Source organism: Molossus molossus, unplaced genomic scaffold, assembly GCF_014108415.1.
Source record: "Molossus molossus isolate mMolMol1 unplaced genomic scaffold, mMolMol1.p scaffold_m16_p_9, whole genome shotgun sequence".
Lineage (NCBI taxonomy): Eukaryota > Metazoa > Chordata > Mammalia > Chiroptera > Molossidae > Molossus > Molossus molossus.
In genome coordinates, this window is record NW_023425403.1 from 66,200,157 (window position 1) to 66,219,290 (window position 19,134).

Consider the following 19,134-nt stretch of genomic DNA (forward strand, 5'->3'; position numbering starts at 1 on the left):
TACAGTATAACTTTCAGGCATATATGCAGATTGAATCTGCACTAGTTGAAAAGTTAAGGATTGGTTCCTTAGCAGTGAGCATTGTTATTTATGGTGTTTGTTAGGGTGTGGCTATGAATGATCCTAGGAAATCATGGGAGGAGAAATGTTTCCAGGGAAAATTTATTCTTAAAACTTTTTTGAAAATATGTTTTATCTTTCCACTTTTACATAAAACGGAAATGCACACCCTGTGTTTCATACATGTAGAATTATTCAAGAACAGCAATAAAAAGAAAACCATCGTGAAACTACAGTGATATTTAAATGTGCACAATGGAACATGAACCCAGTCAGGTTTGCATGATTTCACAGTTTTAACCTCAAAGGCTCTGGTTAGCTTGCATTTTTAAATTAATGAGTTTATCGCAGCCAGTGATGAAAACGGTTCAAGTATATCAGCTGTAAATTGGTACAAAGCACTGAAAGGGACATTAGCCTCTAATCAGATTCTAACAGTTCATTAAACCTGCCTTTCCAGGATGCTCTTTGTCCTTTCCCCTCCTTTGCAGAGCATCTTCTTCCCTGTCCCTCTGAACAAGACCTCCTCCCGGGTAGGAAGCAATATCAACTCATCCTTCATTGTCTACCACCCAAACAGCCTACGGGATGCTTTGTTACAGTAGATTCCCGGCTGCTGGGCAAGGCAGGGGGACTCGAGGGCTGGTTGATGCTGGGAGGCTGTCCTGGGACTGGATGGTGGCAGGCCCCGCCGGCTGCCTCCCACCAGAGAAGCAAGTGATACATGAGGATGTGAGATCCATGCCTGATGTGTCAACGACTCACCAGCCTCCATGAAAGGATTTTTAAGCTTGGAACAAATTAACCGAGCTTGCCAGTGATACCCAAGGTCCTTCTGCTCTAAGCTGCCTATTAGGATGCAAAATCCCTAAAAAAATATGGACGAAAAGCAAAGATTAAAAAAAGAAACACAGCATCCTGCCAATTTTAATAAAATTGTACATTTCTAGGAAAAGAACATGACAGTCATTTATTTTCTTCTTTTTATTACCTAATAGACTAAATACCATGGAATTTGTAAATGTTCATTAGTTAACGCTAGAGTAAAATTGTTTTTTCTCCTTGTGGATTTTTCACGGCAAACATTTGTGATAAGAGACTGTAAATTTTATTTCTGAGAGTATTTTTCTTAAACAAAAAGAGGAGTCAAGAAATAGGAGAAATAATTAGAGTGCTTCACTGTATTGCTCTCTGTTGGCATTATTTGGTAATAGAAATATTTAATTGAGGATTTATTGAGGTGGAAGTTGTTCTTATTGAACTATCTGGTAGAAAAGCAAGTATTTAGGTGAAAGGCTAAAACCCGAGGTTTAGAAATAATATTAACCTTTGTCACTAGGTAGACAAAATATTTAGAAACAGATGTCTTTTTTTGTTTTTTTTTTTTAGTAAGAACACTTTAGTGCATGTAGTTACATTCTATAAGTGAGCAAAGGAGCCATTCTAAAACCTCAGTCAAATGTAGTCATTTTCACTTTTTAGTCAGTGTACGAGGACAAAGTTGGCATTCTAAACGTGTTTTAAAACACAAGCTTGATGTTGGCCTTAAGCAAGCACTGATGAGAGGCTTTCTGACTACCTTCATAGGTTATTGACTTCAGAAAATCCCCCAAGCAGTAAAACCTAGGAGAAAATAACCTTGATTTAATCTTTTTATAAATGTAGTTTGAAATTCTACTGAGTCACAATAGAAAGAAGGTTTTCCTTTCAAGAGGTGGCTAATTGAGCCCAGCATATACAGAACAAAAACCAAATTATTTATTCTTTGGTTATGATTTCACCTTAAAAATTTACTCTTAATCCAAGGCTAATGTTAGTTGTTTCTAAAGGTGTATGGGGTTGATATGTAAAAATCATCATTTGATCAGAATTGCCATGAAACCAAAATTCAACATGTCTAGAACAGTGTTATCTTATTTTTAATAATTTGAGACAATAATTCGAGAACACATACATTCTTTTTATCTGTTTTTTATTGTTGTTGTTGTTTGTTTTTTGATGGATTTCTGTACTCAGCACAACCTCCAGAACTAAGGAAGAAAGACACTTGCCTTGTATTTCCTTCCAGTATAGTAAAAGTGTGATGGATTGTTCCAGCCTCATATAAATTAATGTAAGATTTCCTTATGCCGGTTTATTGCTGTCTGACCTCCAACCATGAGGTCAGAAAATCAGACTGATTAATTCAACTTCTTGGTCATTATTTCAAATGAAAGTTCAGAATGAGCAAATAATTGGGTATGCTGATATTCTCATTTAATTATGCTTCATTGTTAAAAAATTAGGTTTTCAGTGTTAAATGCACTACAAGGATGGCCTCTTTTGAATGCTTTGAAGCTGAACTTACCTCTCTCTTTTGATTTCCAGAATATCAACACCTTTGAAAACAGAATGTTAATGCTTGATGGGATGCCGGCAGTCAGAGTTAAAACAGAGCTTTTGGAATCTGAACAAGGGGTAAGTAGAAGTTTCTGGGGTTGCCACACCCCCTTCTTTTTATGAAGGTGGCAGTCACTTCCAGAGCATCCTGAGGTAGGCAGGATTTTCCACTTGCCTGAGCTTTATTCTCTTGAGTAAAATCATCTGAGACTGTGGTTGATTCTCACCCATTTGCAACCTCAAGTATTACTAACCTGGAAAAGATAACCTCCTGGAATTTGGAAGGTTTCGTGACCTTACAAGAAGTATATGCCTTTATTTAAATTGGTGCATGTTTTGAAGAGCTAGTAAAAATCCAAAGCAAAGAGGAAATATTTTAAAAAATAGAATGAATATAACCTGAATGTCAAAATAGCTTGGTTCTTTTTTAGTTAGGAAATTGCAATGTCTGGATATGGGAATGTTACGGTTTGTTGGGTGGGTTTCTCTTTTGACATTTGTACTTATCCTTTTTCATGCTATGAGGGTTGATAACATTGAGGTCACTGAGTTTGAAAAGAGCAAAAAAGCAAAAGAAAGCTTATTTAACAGTGTATAGTCAAATTGACGAATTAATTTATGGCTACTAAAAATATAAAGGTTTAAGAGCACAGCTAGATTTCTTAAAAAGGATGTTGGAGACTTTGTAATTGCTAAAATTTGTAGCTTCACCAGTTAAAACTATAATCAGGTCAGTGTGATCGCTTGCAGCATCAGCTGACCACGTTTTGTATTTCAGTGAGCCAGCATTACTCTTGTATCTGAGTGTGCACTACCTACCTATCTTATTAAACCACCACCAAAAATTAAAGAAATGCATCTGTGTGTCACAACAGTGAATAAGAAAGCCTGAGGCTGGTGCATTGATTGGACTCTGAAATTATTCTGGAAATCCTAGTTTTGAGACTCATTTTATAAGACATGGACATCCTCCTCCTCAGTCTTTCAGGCAAGAAAAGTTAGTCTGTGGTTCAGGCTGCAGGCAGCGTTGTAAAGAAGAGGGGGCGGGGGAAGGGAGGGATGAGATGAACCGAAGAATTTATGTGCATGTATAACCAATGGACATAGACAACGATTCTGGGGGCGGGATTGGGGGTGGGATTGGGAGGAAGGTGTCTGGGGCGGGGGACATTTGTAACAAAAATAAATTGATAAAAATTGCAGCAATAACAAAGAATTGCTACTTTACATGGACCTCATGCTTCCTTGTAGCCTGAAGGCATGTGTTGTTTTCTTCTTCTTGCTATAAATAGTCCCTTTGGTCTTTTGCTACTATGTAGTCTTTGTGTATCCCCCACCTATCCAAGGAATTCGGGACCTTATTAGCATGTTTGAAAGCTTAAAGAAAGACTGGAAACAGGCCTAGGTTAGCCGCTCTCCTTTTATATGTGGTCATGTTTCTTCGATCAGACTGTAAGCACTTAGAGGGCAAGAACTATTTCTTATATTTTTCTGGTAGTTTCTGGCACATGGTCTCTGCTTAGTCATCTTTGCTTTATGCAACTCATCCAGGCATTGCAGCTGGCATGGTGAAAACTAGGAAGCCAGTCAGTAGCTAGTTAAAACCTGCCCATCTACCTAATAGTGTTGTTGTGACCATAAAAATAAAAATGGGAAATATTGGAAATACACTTTCTTATTAATGGCAGAGATCTTCATCTTGTACCCATGGGACCTGGATCGATATGCTGGCGAACTGGACAGATATGCTGGTGACCTGGACAGATATGCAGGTGACCTGGACAGATATGCTGGTGACCTGGACAGATATGTTGGTTACCTGTACAGATACGCTGGTGACCTGGATAGATATGCAGGTGACCTGGACAGATATACTGGCAAATTGACCCCGTTCTGTATACCTCCCTTCTGTTTGTTCTCTGATTCTTGCATCCTTAGTTTTGTGATATCTAAGGAGATAGTTACTGCAGCCTCCTGAAACGGGACGTCAGGGTTCTTCAGGCTGGTTGGTAGCACGGTCCCCTGTGATGCACTTCAGGGCACGGCAGGGAGTGTCGGGATGACTCCGTGACCTTTGGTGTGTGTGCCACCCTTGCAAGAGCTTCCCAAATGCTGCCAGCCGCTGGATGTGACATGTTATCAAGAAAGGACTAAAGCAGGTAGAAGAGTCCTGGAACTGTTACACCCAGAGGTAAGGCAGAGAAAGGCTTCGCCTCAGAGACAGGAAACGTGATTCTGTCCCCGGCCCTGGAGCTGACGGATGGAATGGCTTTGGGAAGCGACTTCCTATCTCGGCCTCTAGGTCTTGTCCGTACAGCGGACGCCAGGCCTTCCCAGGTTCCGTCTGACAGCCTGTGATTCCGGTGGGCACAGGGAGTGAGAGAAAGCATTTCTAATTATGAGTTTAATAATAATCCTGCTGCAGTGAAGCTACCTGTGTGTGGAAGTGGAAATGCATCGACTTTCAAGGGAGACACACCTGCGTTCAGATGTTGCTCAGCCGTGTGCACCGGGCACATCAGGGCTTCGTGTGCTTGTTTCTCCTCGCCTGCGAAGTTAGGGGACCACCTCCCTCCCTCCCAGCGGCTTCTGCCTGGGTGGGTGCTGAGTGAAGATTCTCCTTGTGAAGAAAGCCAGGAATCAAAAGGGCGCCATTGTTTCCGTTTCTATTACTGCAATTTTTATAAGGCATGTAGTAGAGATTTTAACATCTATATTAATTTATAATTTAAAAATAGATTTAAGGCCCTGGCCAGTTTTTCTCAGTGGTTAGAGCATCAGCCCTCGGACTGACGGATTTCAGGTTTGATTCCCAATCGAGGGCACATACCTGGATTGCAGGTTCCAGTGTTTTTTTTACATCGATGTTTCTCTCTCTCTCTCCCTCCCACCCTCCATTCCACTCTATCTAAAAATCAGTGGAAAAATATCCTTGGGTGAGGATTAACAAAATAAATAAATAAATAAATAAATAAATAAATAATAGATGTAAGGAAAATCTCAAATTGGAGCTCTTATTTTTTATTTGAATGTTTATTTAAGTATATCTGAAGATATGTTTTAAATTCGGATTAGATTTTATCTTGTGAAAAATAAAATAATGAAGCCAGAAATCAATAATTAAAATTAACTTAAACATGACTTAAGATTCTCATGTGATGATGACATTTGGCCACAATGTTTTCTAAAAAAAAGAGTTTTGAGCCCTGGCTGGTTTGGCTCAGCAGTTAGAGTATCAGCCCATGGACTGAAGAGTCGTGGGTTCGATTCCAGTCAAGGGCACGTACCTCAGTTGTGGTCTGTCCCGGCCCTGGTTGGGGTCATGTGGGAGGCAATCAGTCCATGTGTCCCTCTCACATCGATGTTTCTCTCTCTCCCTCCCTCCCTCCCTTCCACTCTATCTGAAGATACATAGAAAAATATCCTCAGGTGAGGATTTAAAAAAAAAAAAAAGAGTTCCGAGTGCATATACTGTAAGAGCACTTACTGATATATTTACAGATGAAATGATTAAATGTCTGGGACTTGCTGCAGAGTAAAATGGAGGGAAGAATGGATGGGGACAGACAAGACTGGTCATGACTCCATCACTCTCAAAGCTGGGTGATAGGTACAGGTGACTCATTGAACTGTTCTGCCTAATGTTGTATATGTCAGGAGTTCTTGAAAGTAACTTGTTTCAAAAAAGGTAAGAAGAACTGTCAAAATTAAAGTATATATATTTTAAAAAAATCATAGGTGCAGCCCTGGCTGGTTTGGCTCAGCGGTTAGAGCATCGGCCTGCGGTCCAGAGAGACCCGGATTCGGTTCCCGCTAAGGGCATGTACCTCGGTTGCAGTTTGTCCCCGGCCCTGGTTGGTCATGTGGGTGGCAGCCACTCGATGTGTCCCTTTCACGTCAATGTTTCTCTCTCTCCCTCTCTTCCTCTCTCTCCCTCCCACTCTATCTGAACAAAAAATAGAAAAATGTCCTCGGGTGAGGATAAAATAAAAATCATAGGTGCAGAGTTGTCAGGGGAGACATGAGAAGCATTGCTCAGTCACCCTCACTGTTGTCTAAGGCCTGGAGAATCTGCCCAGGTGGGAGCTGACCCGAGTCCCTCCACCTACCACAGCAGCGTGGAAGCCCTTGGTTACTTTGTCTCTCTTCCCTTGCAGAGGTGGGTGCACCTCTGATCTTGGGCTGGTGGATAGAGACTGGTGGGAGAGAGAGAGATGGAGATTTTTGTCAATTTTAAGTGCTCCAAGCAGTCGGTGTCTGTGAGAGAGCCCAATGTCTCTGCCTCATCCGTGTAGCTGAGAAGGGCACAGGTATGTCAGCAGACAGGTGTAGGTTAATTTGTGTTCTCCCTGGCTTACTAGCAGAAAATAGCTTCAGTCAGACCAGATATCCCTCTGAGCTCCCTAACTTTAGAGGTGGGGCAAAAGAGAATAATGCTCTTTTCCCTGGAGGTAGCTTATGGTAACTTCTGCAAACCATTCTGCAGGACATTTGTAACAAGGTGATGAGGACATTTCTGTATTACACAGAACTGACTAGCACCATTAAGTCAACTCGACTGTAATTTCCTTAAGAGCAGAGTTTGTACTTTCTGTTTCTTCCTCCTCCTCATCCCAGCAAAAGGAATTTAGAGATAGGCAGGGCTCAATAAATAACAATTAATTCAGATGCTCTTTATTGTGAAAGCCAGGGTCACACTGGAAATGAGAAGATTTTGAGATAGGTACTATTTTGGAAAAGACCCCAATCCTTAGACTTTATTTAAAAAAAAAAAAAAAAGGGACAAGTTTTGTTGCTGAAACTAGACATGTGCTATGAAATACTTATTTAAGGCAGTTCCATGAAAATTCAGTCACTTTAGGGGGAAAAAAACAACAACACACCTAACTTTTTCTGTTCCTCAGTAAACCATTGTGTTTGATTTAGCAAAGATTTCATATACATCTGTGTAAAAGCTTAGTGGAACAGTGTTACTTTAATGACTTCATCAGAAGAGAAGAAACGGCATTATAAAAATGCCACTTGCGTTACCCTTCAACAGGGCCTCATTATCACCTCCCCTACTGTGGAACAAGGGGCCACATAGCTAGTAAATTGGTAGAATTATATTATACATAAGAATTTGCGTATTATTTAGTATTCCCTGATGACCTACTGTTTGAGATCTTTTGATCTGTGGTGAAATCATTGCATGTCACCATCTGGCTTCAAAGAAAAACATATGCAGAATCTGTGTTATTGCTAATATGAGAAGGCCTTTTTTTTTTTTTAGCAGAAAAAAATCTGCACTTGCAAAACTCATATTTTAGGGAAGAGATGTCCTCCACTAAAGAAGCAGAGTTGGACTGATTTTAATAATGTCAGAATGGCCAATAAATGTATTAATAGAAAGAATTGAAAATCAATGAGCTGTGATAGTAATTACAGATAGTACCCAGGGGAAATATAGCAGGCAGACGAATCCTCTCCCTCGGGGCCTGCCCTGGGCGAAGCTGTGAAGTTGATAATTCTGTCCTCCTTCTTTCCCATTAGTCATGTACTTTCCTCTCGGCTTCGTTCCCACCTTCGCTCGGACACCCGACCCCCTGGCGGTAATGGTTCACTGTACCAACAAATGAGCAGTTCTAACTGCAGTCTCATTAATTGAGACTATAAAATGCTATTCTTTCCAAGAGTTACATATTTGCATTTTTATAGGGTCAGTGCTTTGTAAAAAGGAACGCTTCTTAAAGAAATTTCATGTGCCAAGTAATGCAGGGATTTTGATTTGGGCGAAATTAACCTTTCCGGAGTATTTCAGTTTATGCATGATCATGTTCTCCTTCATTTACTAGTCTTTGCAGTAGAATAAAAATCAATCTGCACCATGAGCCATGTATTTTCTCTCTATCAAGATAGGTTTTCTTGCACTCATATTTATGTAGTGATTCACAGTTTATAAAGTATCTCACAAAAATATCTTATTTAACTCGTGGAGGACTTTTGCTTCTGACCACAAGGGATTAACTGCTATGGGAACTGACCTCCCATCATAAACAACTAGAACACTAGACAAAATATATGGAATGGTTTTTTTGTTTTTGTTTTTGTTTTTTTACATATTGCATAACAGGCAGTTAAGGATTGTGATCCTGAGGAGTAGGGCAAAAAAAGGGGGGGAACTCTGATTGCCTCAGACTACTGCTCGAAGGCAGAGCAGGGAGGGAGAAGCCAAGGAGGACCTAGCTGTCACATGGAGTTAAGTTAAAATCAGAATTTGGAGAGGTTAAGGCAACTAATTTTTAAGGGAAACAGTAACAGCGAGGAAGGCGCTGTATAAGACGGGGCTCTGGTAATCTTTCGAGTGGTCCCCTTAAGGGTTTGGCTGTGCAGTGATCTGTGTGTGTATGGAGGAAGGCAAGGAAATAACAAGGAATGCAAAAGGTTGAACATTTCTGAGAGCTCACATAAAGCTCACTCAAACCACAGCGGAGAAGCCTCTTCATACCCGGAGCATTTGGTGGTGGTCTCAAAAGAGTCAGAGCTTAGTAATGGGGCTGAATTAGTCCCGGTGGAGTCTGGCCTGGCCCTTGCCGTGACAGGCCTGAGAAGCAACCCTCTCAGTTTGATCAGTTTGAAAGGATCAAACTGATCTGCAAGTTATGTAATTGTGCCGGAATGAAATCCATTCCTCTGCAGGAAGACAGCGGGATCTAGCCCTCAGTCATGTCGAAGTCACAGTGTCTGCCAGGTCGGATTGATCAGAGAGAGAGAAAGAACTGAAAACATGACGGCCTCAGCCACCTTTGTCTCGTTGCCAGATACAGGTACTATTGGTGCTCAGGTACTGGGGGAGTCAGAGAAAATATTTGAATAAATCATGGCTGGACATTATCTAAAGATGACGGAAACTATAAACCCACACATCCAAGATGTTTAATGAAGCTCAAACAGCAGAGACCACATCAAAGCATATCAGTCAAATTGCTGAAAACAAGGAGCGCAGAGTAGACTTCAGTGCAGCCTGGGGAGAAGGTGGGTGCACCTGCCGTACGAGGGTCAGGGATCAGACTTGGCATAGACACCGCTCAGGACGGAACTTCCTTGGGTAGAAGAAGAAAGACACTAAATAAAAATTTACATCTTCAAAGGAAATGAGGACCACTCAAAATGATAAGTATCTAGGCAAATATAAATTTTGAGAAAATTGCTTAAAGCAAACATAATAACATGTATTATGGAATTTTTAACATGTATTGAATGACACAAGTAACAACAGAAGCAGAGCCGGGAGAATGGATGCAATATACTGTTGTATATGTGAAGTGGTATGGTATTGATTGAAAGTAGACTGTGTTAAGTTAAAGGTATATATTGTCAATCCTAGCGCAACCATGCACAAAATAAAACAACCAGATATAGTTAAGAAACCAATGATGCAGGTGAACTGGAAATATATTTTAAAATACTAGATTTTATTTAAAGGAAGGAAGGAAAAATGAAGAAAGACCAGATAGGAGAAACAGAAAATATAGCAAGATGGTACATTTAAACACAATATGTTAATAATTATGTGAAATGCAAATGGTTTAAGCACTTCAATTGAGAGACAGATTGTCAGATTGGAAATAAAAGCAAGACCAAATTCTATGCTGTCAGAAACTCCCTTTAAACATACAAATACAGATAGGTTAAAAGTGAAGGGGATAGAATCAATAGTCAAAATCGTGACACAGAAAACAGAATAGTAGTTGTTAAGGGTTGGGTGAAGGGGGAACTGGGGAGTTCTGTGGGGTATAGAGTTTCAGTTTTGTAAGATGAAAAAGTCTAGCAATTGTGAATATAGTCAACACTACTGAACTGCCCATATAAAAGGGTTAAGAGAGAAAATTTTATAATGATGTGCTCATTACTACAATTTTAAAAAAGAAAACCAGGAAACTGATGATTTATAAACTGTACTAGAGAGCTAGTATGGATTGCTAAAGGAGGACTTTAGTAGAAATTGCTTTACGTAGTTCAGAGGAGAAGTAACTTTTAAAAAACCCTGCTTGTGCCCTGGCCAGTTTGGCTCAGCGGTTAGCGCGTCAGCCTGAGGACCAAAGAGTCGCGGGTTCAGTTATGGTCAAGGGCACGTACCTCTGTTGCGGTTCATTTCCTGGCCCTGGTCGGGGTCATGTGGGAAGCAACCAATTGATGTGTCTCTCACATCGATGTTTCTCTCTCTCTCTCTCTCTCTCTCTCTCTCTCTCTGTGTGTGTGTCTCTCTTTCCCTTTCCCTTTCTCCCTTCTCTCTTCCTCTCTCTCCCTCCCTCCCACTCTCTCTGAATATAAATGGAAAAATATCCTCTGGTGAGGATTTAAAAAAAAAAAAATCCTGCTTGTTATTGCAGCAACCATGTGTCTTAAATTTTTACTTGTACAGTCAGTACTTAAATGAATGTTGGCTTTGACAAGACCCTTCTAACTGGAGGAAGAAGTTTTATATGAAAGGTGTGGTTAATTGTGTTGGCTCATCCCTATCCTATTGACTGCCTGTGCTCAAGGCCTATTCTTATCGAGATCAGAAATTAGAATTCTTATATCTGACAAAATTACTATTATTAAAATTTTCAAATATATTTTTGAAAACCTATCAAATAGAAAAAGTAAAAGACATGATCACATTATTTTATAATAAAAGCTGCTAATAGTTTAGAATATTTTCTTGAAGGAACATAATAAATCTATAATAAACATTCTTTTAAACAAAAGAAAGTAGAAAGATAGAAAAAGATATATCATGTGTACACTAAATAACAATAAAACAAAATTGTGGTGCTTGTGTTAACAGTAGACAAAACAGACTTCGGAAGAAAGAAATCCATCCAGAGATAAAATGGAACATTTCCTAGTGATAAGGGGGTCGGTTTATTAAGAGGACGTAACAGTCCTGAGTGCTTTTGTACTTTAATACACCCTTGAGGTGATTAATATCATCTTCATTAGTAAACACAATCACCGAGAAATTGTGTGTCCAAGATCACACCACCAGTCAGTAACAGGGACAGAGCAGGAGTCCAACGGGAATCAGAATCTTTTCTTTATTGCAGTTGTGACTGAGTGACTTTCTTTGCCTCTCAATTATGATAGTTATTGTAACTAATGATCACACTGGAAATGATCTCATATCAAATGATTCCAACTACACTTTTTTTTTTTTAGAGAGAGAGAGAGAGGAAGAGAAAGGGAGAGAGAGAGAGGGAAACATCAATGAGAGAGAACATCAATTGGCTGCCTCCTGCATGCCCCCCGCTGGGGATCAGACCCACCATCTGGGCATGTGCCCTGACCGGGAATCGAACCAGTGACTTCTTGGTGCATGGGTCAATGCTCAACCACTGAGCTACACTGGCCAGGCCCACTAAACTTTTAATGTTTAAGAAGGATTTAAGCAGATATTATGAAAAGTTTTAGCTCAGTATTCCAGTAAATGCAAATTTACCTGCAGAGGTTCAGGGGCCGTGGCCTGCTGCTAATAGCCTGCAGTAACAACCCTTAAAATCTCTTTTATTTAGCTGCATAGGATTTTTAAAAAAATTACTACATAAGATATGTTTGTTTAATAAAACAAATAGGTTTAAAAAATAGGTTTAAATGTGCAAAAGTATTCCCTGGTTGTCACATAGACAAAATTTTATTTTACTGTGAGTCTATCAATTTCAGAAATCAACAAGTTGAGCAGAGTTGATCACCACACATTGGGTCCACCTTCTAGAAAACTTCTCTGTCTTCTGTCATAGTATTTGGAGATCCTAGAATTTCCTGAAAATGTAACAACATAAAGATGCCAACAATTGCTTTTTTTTCAATTGCTTTGCAAATTGTATCAGAGTTATCATGAGGAAAATTTACAAAATACTTTGTTACGAAGGCACATTCAACCTGGCGGCAAACTTGATTAATTTAACATTTTACAGAGTGGTCATTTCTGCGGCCTGTGGACAAAATGAATCCTGCCTCTGGTCCGCCGGTCAGTTCTTTTTCTTGTCGTAAAGAAGCATTGTCAGATTTTCTTAGTAAAGAAATTCATTGAAAATGAACTCTGATGTTCGGATGACTCATAGTTCCCAGGATCACGTCCGTTTCCAATTCTCAAGCTCTAATTTCATTGCCATGGTCTTGTAATTATATATTTTTCTTTAATTTAATTTAATTTTATTTTATTTCTTCCATCCCCATTTATCCTCTCTATGCCTTCTTCCACCTCCATCCCTCCCCACCTTGCAACCACCGCACCGTCCTCCATGTCCATGTGGTTTTTTTCTCTTTTGCTCAATCTCTTCAACCTTCCCTCACCCCATCCTACTCCCCAGCCCCCCGCCCCAGAGCTGTTTGTCTGCTCTCTATCTATGAGTCTATTTCTGTTTTGCTTGGTAATTCAGTTTGTTCATTACATCTCTTTCAATAAAGCAATGAAGATGATGATTGAGATTATTCAGTCTTAAAGCTCGTGTCTGCTAAATAAGACCATCTTATTCCTTAAAAGTAAGGTAAAGAATGTCCTTTTCTAAGATTTTTTTTTAAAAAACTTCATTTATACTCTTTTTAATTTTCGACTTAAATGAGTGCAACTGTGGGTTTAAAACCTCCCTTGGCTAAGTCAGTTATAACAAGGTAGCAGAACAAGTCTCCTGGTTCTCTTTAAGTTTTGTTTCATAGAAAGATGAATATTTAGACCATTTAAAAATGAATCATCAATATATTATATTATTTACTAACACAAATGAAGTGGTGAAGTATTTTCTATGAACAATGCTGTGGCTACTGGCACATTTTAGGGCGTGTCTGGGCATCATTTTCAGGCCCGAATGTATGACTTCCTCATATACAAGATCATCTGTATATTTCCCCCAGTCAATACTGTACCCATTGAAAACTTTCTAATCTTGCCCTGGCCAGGTTGCTCAAGCTCAGTTGTTTAGAGCATCATCCCCTTATGCCAAGCTTGTGGGTTAGATCCCTGGTCAGAGCACATATAAGAAACAACCTATGAATGCATAAGTGGAACAACAAATCAGTGTTTCTCTCTCTCTCTTTCTCTCCCTCTCTCCCCACTTTTTCCCCTCCCTCTCTAAAAGTCAATTTTTAAAAAACTTACGAATCTTGTTGAAATTTTCTTCAGTCTTTTACAATCAACTATTTTGCAAAGGAAGATGATTTTCATAAACATCATCATTATTGATATGCTACAAATAGCTATCAACAATATAGCAAAACCACTAATGTGTGTTCTTTTACTAGTCATAAAATAAATGAAGAGAAAATTATTTCTCCTCATTCACATTGCAGGACTGTGCACTGTCATGCTCTCATCTCTCTCCCACTGGATTTGATTTGCCACCGTGGCTTCTGATTTCTCCATTGGCATTCCATAAATACATACAAGCACAGATTTCGCCTTTATCCCTTTGGGATTATTATTCTTGGGGTATATTCGAATTTTTATGCAGTGTTTTTAAACTACAGAAATGTTTTGAGACAGATGTGAAATACTTTCCTATATTTAAATTCAGGTATAGTTAAGGGTATAGAATTCAGGTAGAATATATTATATACATAATGCTTAGCATAGTATGCTATGTATTAAGTGATCACTATAAGCACCTGCTCTTTTAATTGTTATTGTTAATCTGAATTTTCCTTATTTCATGATATAAAATATGATGTATAAGTTATAATACATGTCCGGTTATTCACATAGATCTTGAAGAAAGGTTTAACATAAATGATGCTCCAAGATTATGCTGTTCCATAATTCCATTATCAATTTTAAAATGATGCTGTCAATCTAGTTTGCACAGTAGAAATAGTATATATTGATGTTGTGTTGTTATATAACTGCTTTACTGATAATTCACATTAAAAAATGTGCCTTTAGTTCTGTATTCTTGGACTTAGAAATGCTGTATTTCATCATGTGTAGCAAGTTTCCCTTAAACGTAAAGAACTAGAAACATTCTTTTTTTTTATTTTTATTTTTTTTTAATCCTCACCCGAGGACATTTTTCCATTTTTTGTTCAGGTAGAGTGGGAGGGAGAGAGAGGAACAGAGAGAGAGAGAGAGAGAGAGAGAGAGAGAGAAACATCGATGTGAAAGGGACACATCGAGTGGCTGCCACCCACACGACTGACCAGAGCCGGGGACAAACTGCCACCGAGGTACGCGCCCTTAGCGGGAACCGAACCCGGGTCTCTCAGGACCGCAGGCCGACACTTTAACCGCTGAGCCAAACCGGCCAGAACTAGAAACATTCAAAAATTTTTTTTTATTTCACATTTTTGTGACCACAAAGATAAAGTTTATTGCCACCATTCAAACTTTTTATCTTCTAGGAAAATGATCTTTATAAAAAGTATGAGTGCTCTGGCCGATGTGGCTCAGTGGTTAGAGTTGTCAGCCCGTGCACCAAAGGGTTACTGCTCCAATTACTGGATGAGGGCATGTATCTTCATTGAAGGTTTGATCCCCAACCCTGGTTGGGTTGCGAGAAGGAGGCAACCAATCTATGTGTCTCTCCCACATCGATCTTCCTCTCTCTCTTTCTCTCTCTCTCTCTTCCCCCCACATCCCTTCCTCTGTTCCATGCTCTAAAAAAAATCAATAGAAAAAAATATCCTCGAGTGAGGATTAACACCACCACCAACAACAAAAGTATGAGAGAAGTATAAGAGGCAAAATAATATGTGATGTGTAATATGGCCAGTGTCCTAAATTAGTATCTTTTGCCTGTTCTTATAGGAAAAATGATGCATATGGTTATGCTATAACACGTTGAAATAGTTGTGGGGGAAAGTCACTAAGTAATTGATATTCCTAGTTTTTGAATTACAGGAATTATTATCATTACTCTTGAAAATGTCTTAGTATTATAAGAGACCTATGGCTTTTGTTAGAATAGATTGTTTTCAAATGAGGTTAAGTTGTACCTACATGATCTGACCCTACTTTATATAGCTGACAGTATTCACCCAACCTCCTCAGCCTACCTGTGCGTGTAGTGGCCTTTCTCATTGCCTGACATCTTTTATAACCTTGTAATTCCAATCCCTTGTAGATGGAATCTTTACAAATATCAAACAAACAAACAGAACCCTACAGTTTCTAGACTCTCTTGCAGCTAGGATATGGACTTATTGTCAGTCATTGGCATTAAGCACCAGAGGGATGAAAAGGTAGCAGTGCAAGGCTACCTGCTCATCAAAAGACTGCTCTTTGGTTAAATGCAGTATTGGGAATTTCTGGGTTTGGGGGGAAGAATGATATAAAATCTCCACTTAAACTACTGAGATGATTCTGTTGTTTACAACTAATACAATGATGTATACTCACTTTCCTGCTTAAGTATATTCAAACTTACCTTGATGACTCTCTGTGGTTAAGCATGTGAACCCGGAGCTAGACTGCTTGTATTTATGTCCTGACTCCAACATGTTTTCTGTGACCTGAGATAGCTGCTTCATCTCTCTCTGTCTCAGTTTCTTCATTTGTAAAAAGGGGATTATAATAGTGCCTACCTCATGAAGTTTCTAGGAAGATAAAGGAGTTAATATATATATTATATATATATATATATATATATATATATATATATATATATATATAATATTTATTAGTTGTTGGCTGTTGCTTCAACCTAATATCCTCTCTCTTCCTGTAGTTTATTTCGGTCATGGTTATACTCCGATTCCCAAGACAAAAATCACTCATCTATAAAATATTCTCATTGATCTCTCTCTTCCTTGCACTTTTATTGAATCTATATATAATCACTACCCACCCAATTTAACACTTACTTGAGCTCAAATTGCATTATGTGTATTAACTCTCAGCTTGATTTCAAGCACATTTACTTGTTAATTTAGTCTCAAATAGTAATTTATGGTGTAGGTTGTTAGGAATCAAGATAAGCAATATCCTGACTTATAGGAACCTCACAGTATATTCGGAAGATGATCCTAATGTTAAATTTCTCAATAAAAATAGTCATGGAGTATACCATTTATGGACACTTCTACATGCCTGGTTCTCAGTATCATTTCATCTAACACTCCTGGTACTCCTGTAGTGATCATCTCTACTTCACCATGAGGACAGTTGCAATTAACAATGGTTAAGTAACTTCTCCAAGATCACACAGCTTCTAAGTATCAGAACCAGCTGTGTTTGAACTTCAAAAAGTGATGGTTTTCTGCAATACTAAGTTGCCATTGAACAAAGGCTAGAACTAGATTTTTACAGGTCTTGAAGAATAATTCTCATATATTTGTATTACTTTTTTTCTGAAAAAGATTTATTGAAACAATGTTGTCTTTTGCTTCGACGAATCTAACTTGGTTAATCTAGCCTTGCTTTTTCTTGGTATTGGAAATGTACTGCTGGCTTCTTCAGAGTCTGTATTCTGAAGAAAACTTATGGTGGCAATACTCCTTTGCATCCTTTGCCTATTTCCGAGTACTTTATTGTATGTTCTCTTTTGATGTTTGCATAAATTCAGTGAGCAAGCGAAATAGAGTGTTGTGATCACTATTTTTTACATGAAAAATCACAAACATAATGATGCAGTCACTTATTACAAACTATAATAAACCACTTATTATAAATCCTAAAGATACTAAGTAGCAGTTGTGGGATTATAACCCAAGGATTCTAACACTTGAACTGCCCACATATTTCAAGAGCCAATATGTTTACAGGTTAGGATTTTCAGTAGAGTTGTGGACAGACACGATTCCACAGGTCATCATGTATCAGTGTTGGTACAAGGAAGTTCTGGCCTTGATGGAGACGCAGGTGGAACCGAGCTTGCTGTATTCGTTTGGAGAGGAGATGTAAAGAGGACATTTGGGGGTAGATGGAGACAATGTGGAAAAACATTGGTGGGAATGGGGCTTAGTGTTGAACTGGCTGCCATCTGAGAGCAGATTTTTCAAAATAAATGAAAAACCTTTCCTTTGGACAGTAGAACTTGGTTGGTTGTAATATGACAGCTCTCTCTTCTTCCCTTCCTCACTTCCTCAGTGGGTTGGTCCCCAAATCTTGCTGCAGTACTGAATTGTCCAGCCCGTTCCGCCGTTCCAGCATTTATTTAGATACATTTGGAATTATTGATATTTGTTTACATGAACACTGTGTAAGTGGTTAGACAATTGAGTTTCATGCTTCACGCCCTTTCAGATTCTTTATGCCATTTCACTTATGTAATGTGATTTCATTCCAGTTCGTGTAACTCTGTGGGAATAACCCATGGCATTGCTTTGGGCCCCTTCTTTCTGTGGGCCTCGGGAGTTGTATGAGTGCTGCTCTGTCATGTTCCTCAGTCAGAGTATTAAAACGGTGTGATTGTGGTTCTCAAGACTCTCCGTTTTCCTGAAGGCGCGTAGTACGCACTGTAGATCTGCAGTGAATATAGCCTGACTCTGCATAGCTACAATTATTTGGGTAATTCAAGCAGAGAAACCACATGAGCTTAAAGCCAAACCATTTATTCTGTCTTTCATTAGTTAGAATGATGTAGTCTGATTAGTTTTGCAAAATAAGTTATCTGTCTACAACACCTTTATAGTTCCCAGTATTGATGTATTTGGTGATGTAAAGGAAAAAGACAGCCATCATGGACCCAATACCCCATGGCTCACGGCTCGGTGACGTGCAGCCCTTGTCTTACCCCCTAGTCCCTTTTCCTTAAATAAACCCAATGAAAAAATAAAAAGCCTGGCTGATGTGGCTCAGTGGTTGAGCATCGACCCATGCACCAAGAGGTTGCCGGTTTGATTCCTGGTCAGGGCACATGCCCAAGATGTGGACCCGATCCCCAGCGGGGGGCATGCAGGAGGCGGCTAATCGATGTTCTCTCTCATGGATGTTTCTATCTCTCTCTCCCTCTCCCTTCCTCTCTCTTTAAAAAAAAAATCAATAAAGAAAAAAAAAAACAAAAGTAAAAAACTGAAAGGGAGGGACATTGAACAGATAGACATGGGAGAACCCTGAAAATGTGGCTTTATGTGTGTAATTCAAATTTTTGGATATTACACTTTGTTATATACTGATGCACTTTACTCTTTGAAGGGCTGGCCATGCTATGCCTGAGTTCCAGTGTCCATCTGTGAATATCCTGGGCATGTGTCAGAGCTTTCTTGTGCATTATAATTTGATGTTTGCATCGATTCAGTGAGTAGGTGGAATACAACAGTTTTGTGACCACCCTTTTCCACACTGGAAAGTTGAGTAGTTAAGTTCTGACTTAAGTGTGATGTGATTTGATAATTGTTTCTAAGGGATGGCTGGAGAATGCAGGCGTTCTTCCACGACATTGATGGCCATACTGTGAGCCAAGTTGAACTGGTGGGAGGAGACGTCCATCTCAGGACCTGGGGACCTGGGGAATGGAAAGCAGCAGATTTCCAAGTGTGGTCTGCTGACCGTGGCTGCAAAGTCTCTTGGGTTCCTGCGCCAGACCTACCACATCAGAATCTCTGGGCCTAGGAAGCGCAACCTGTGTGTTCAGCAAATTCCCTGTCATTCCCATGCCTACAGCATGTTGGAGAACTGCTGGTCCAGAGTGAGGTAATACGGGCTCTGGCTCGTTAGGGTTCCTGTGGCTGTGGCTTCGAAGGTGCTGCCATCTAAGTCACGGAGTGGGATGAGGGAAGGGAGCACATGGCTGCCAAGGCACT

The 19,134-nt window shown here is 39.5% G+C and overlaps 1 protein-coding gene across 1 annotated transcript in view; it reads left to right on the forward strand.

The window, feature by feature from the left end:
* KLF12 (Kruppel like factor 12) overlaps positions 1-19,134 on the forward strand; it is a 301,579-nt gene that overhangs the window by 51,785 nt on the left and 230,660 nt on the right. The window contains exon 3 of the mRNA XM_036250442.1: positions 2,428-2,517. Coding sequence (XP_036106335.1) covers positions 2,428-2,517 — 90 coding nt within the window. The remainder of the gene's footprint in view (positions 1-2,427; positions 2,518-19,134) is intronic.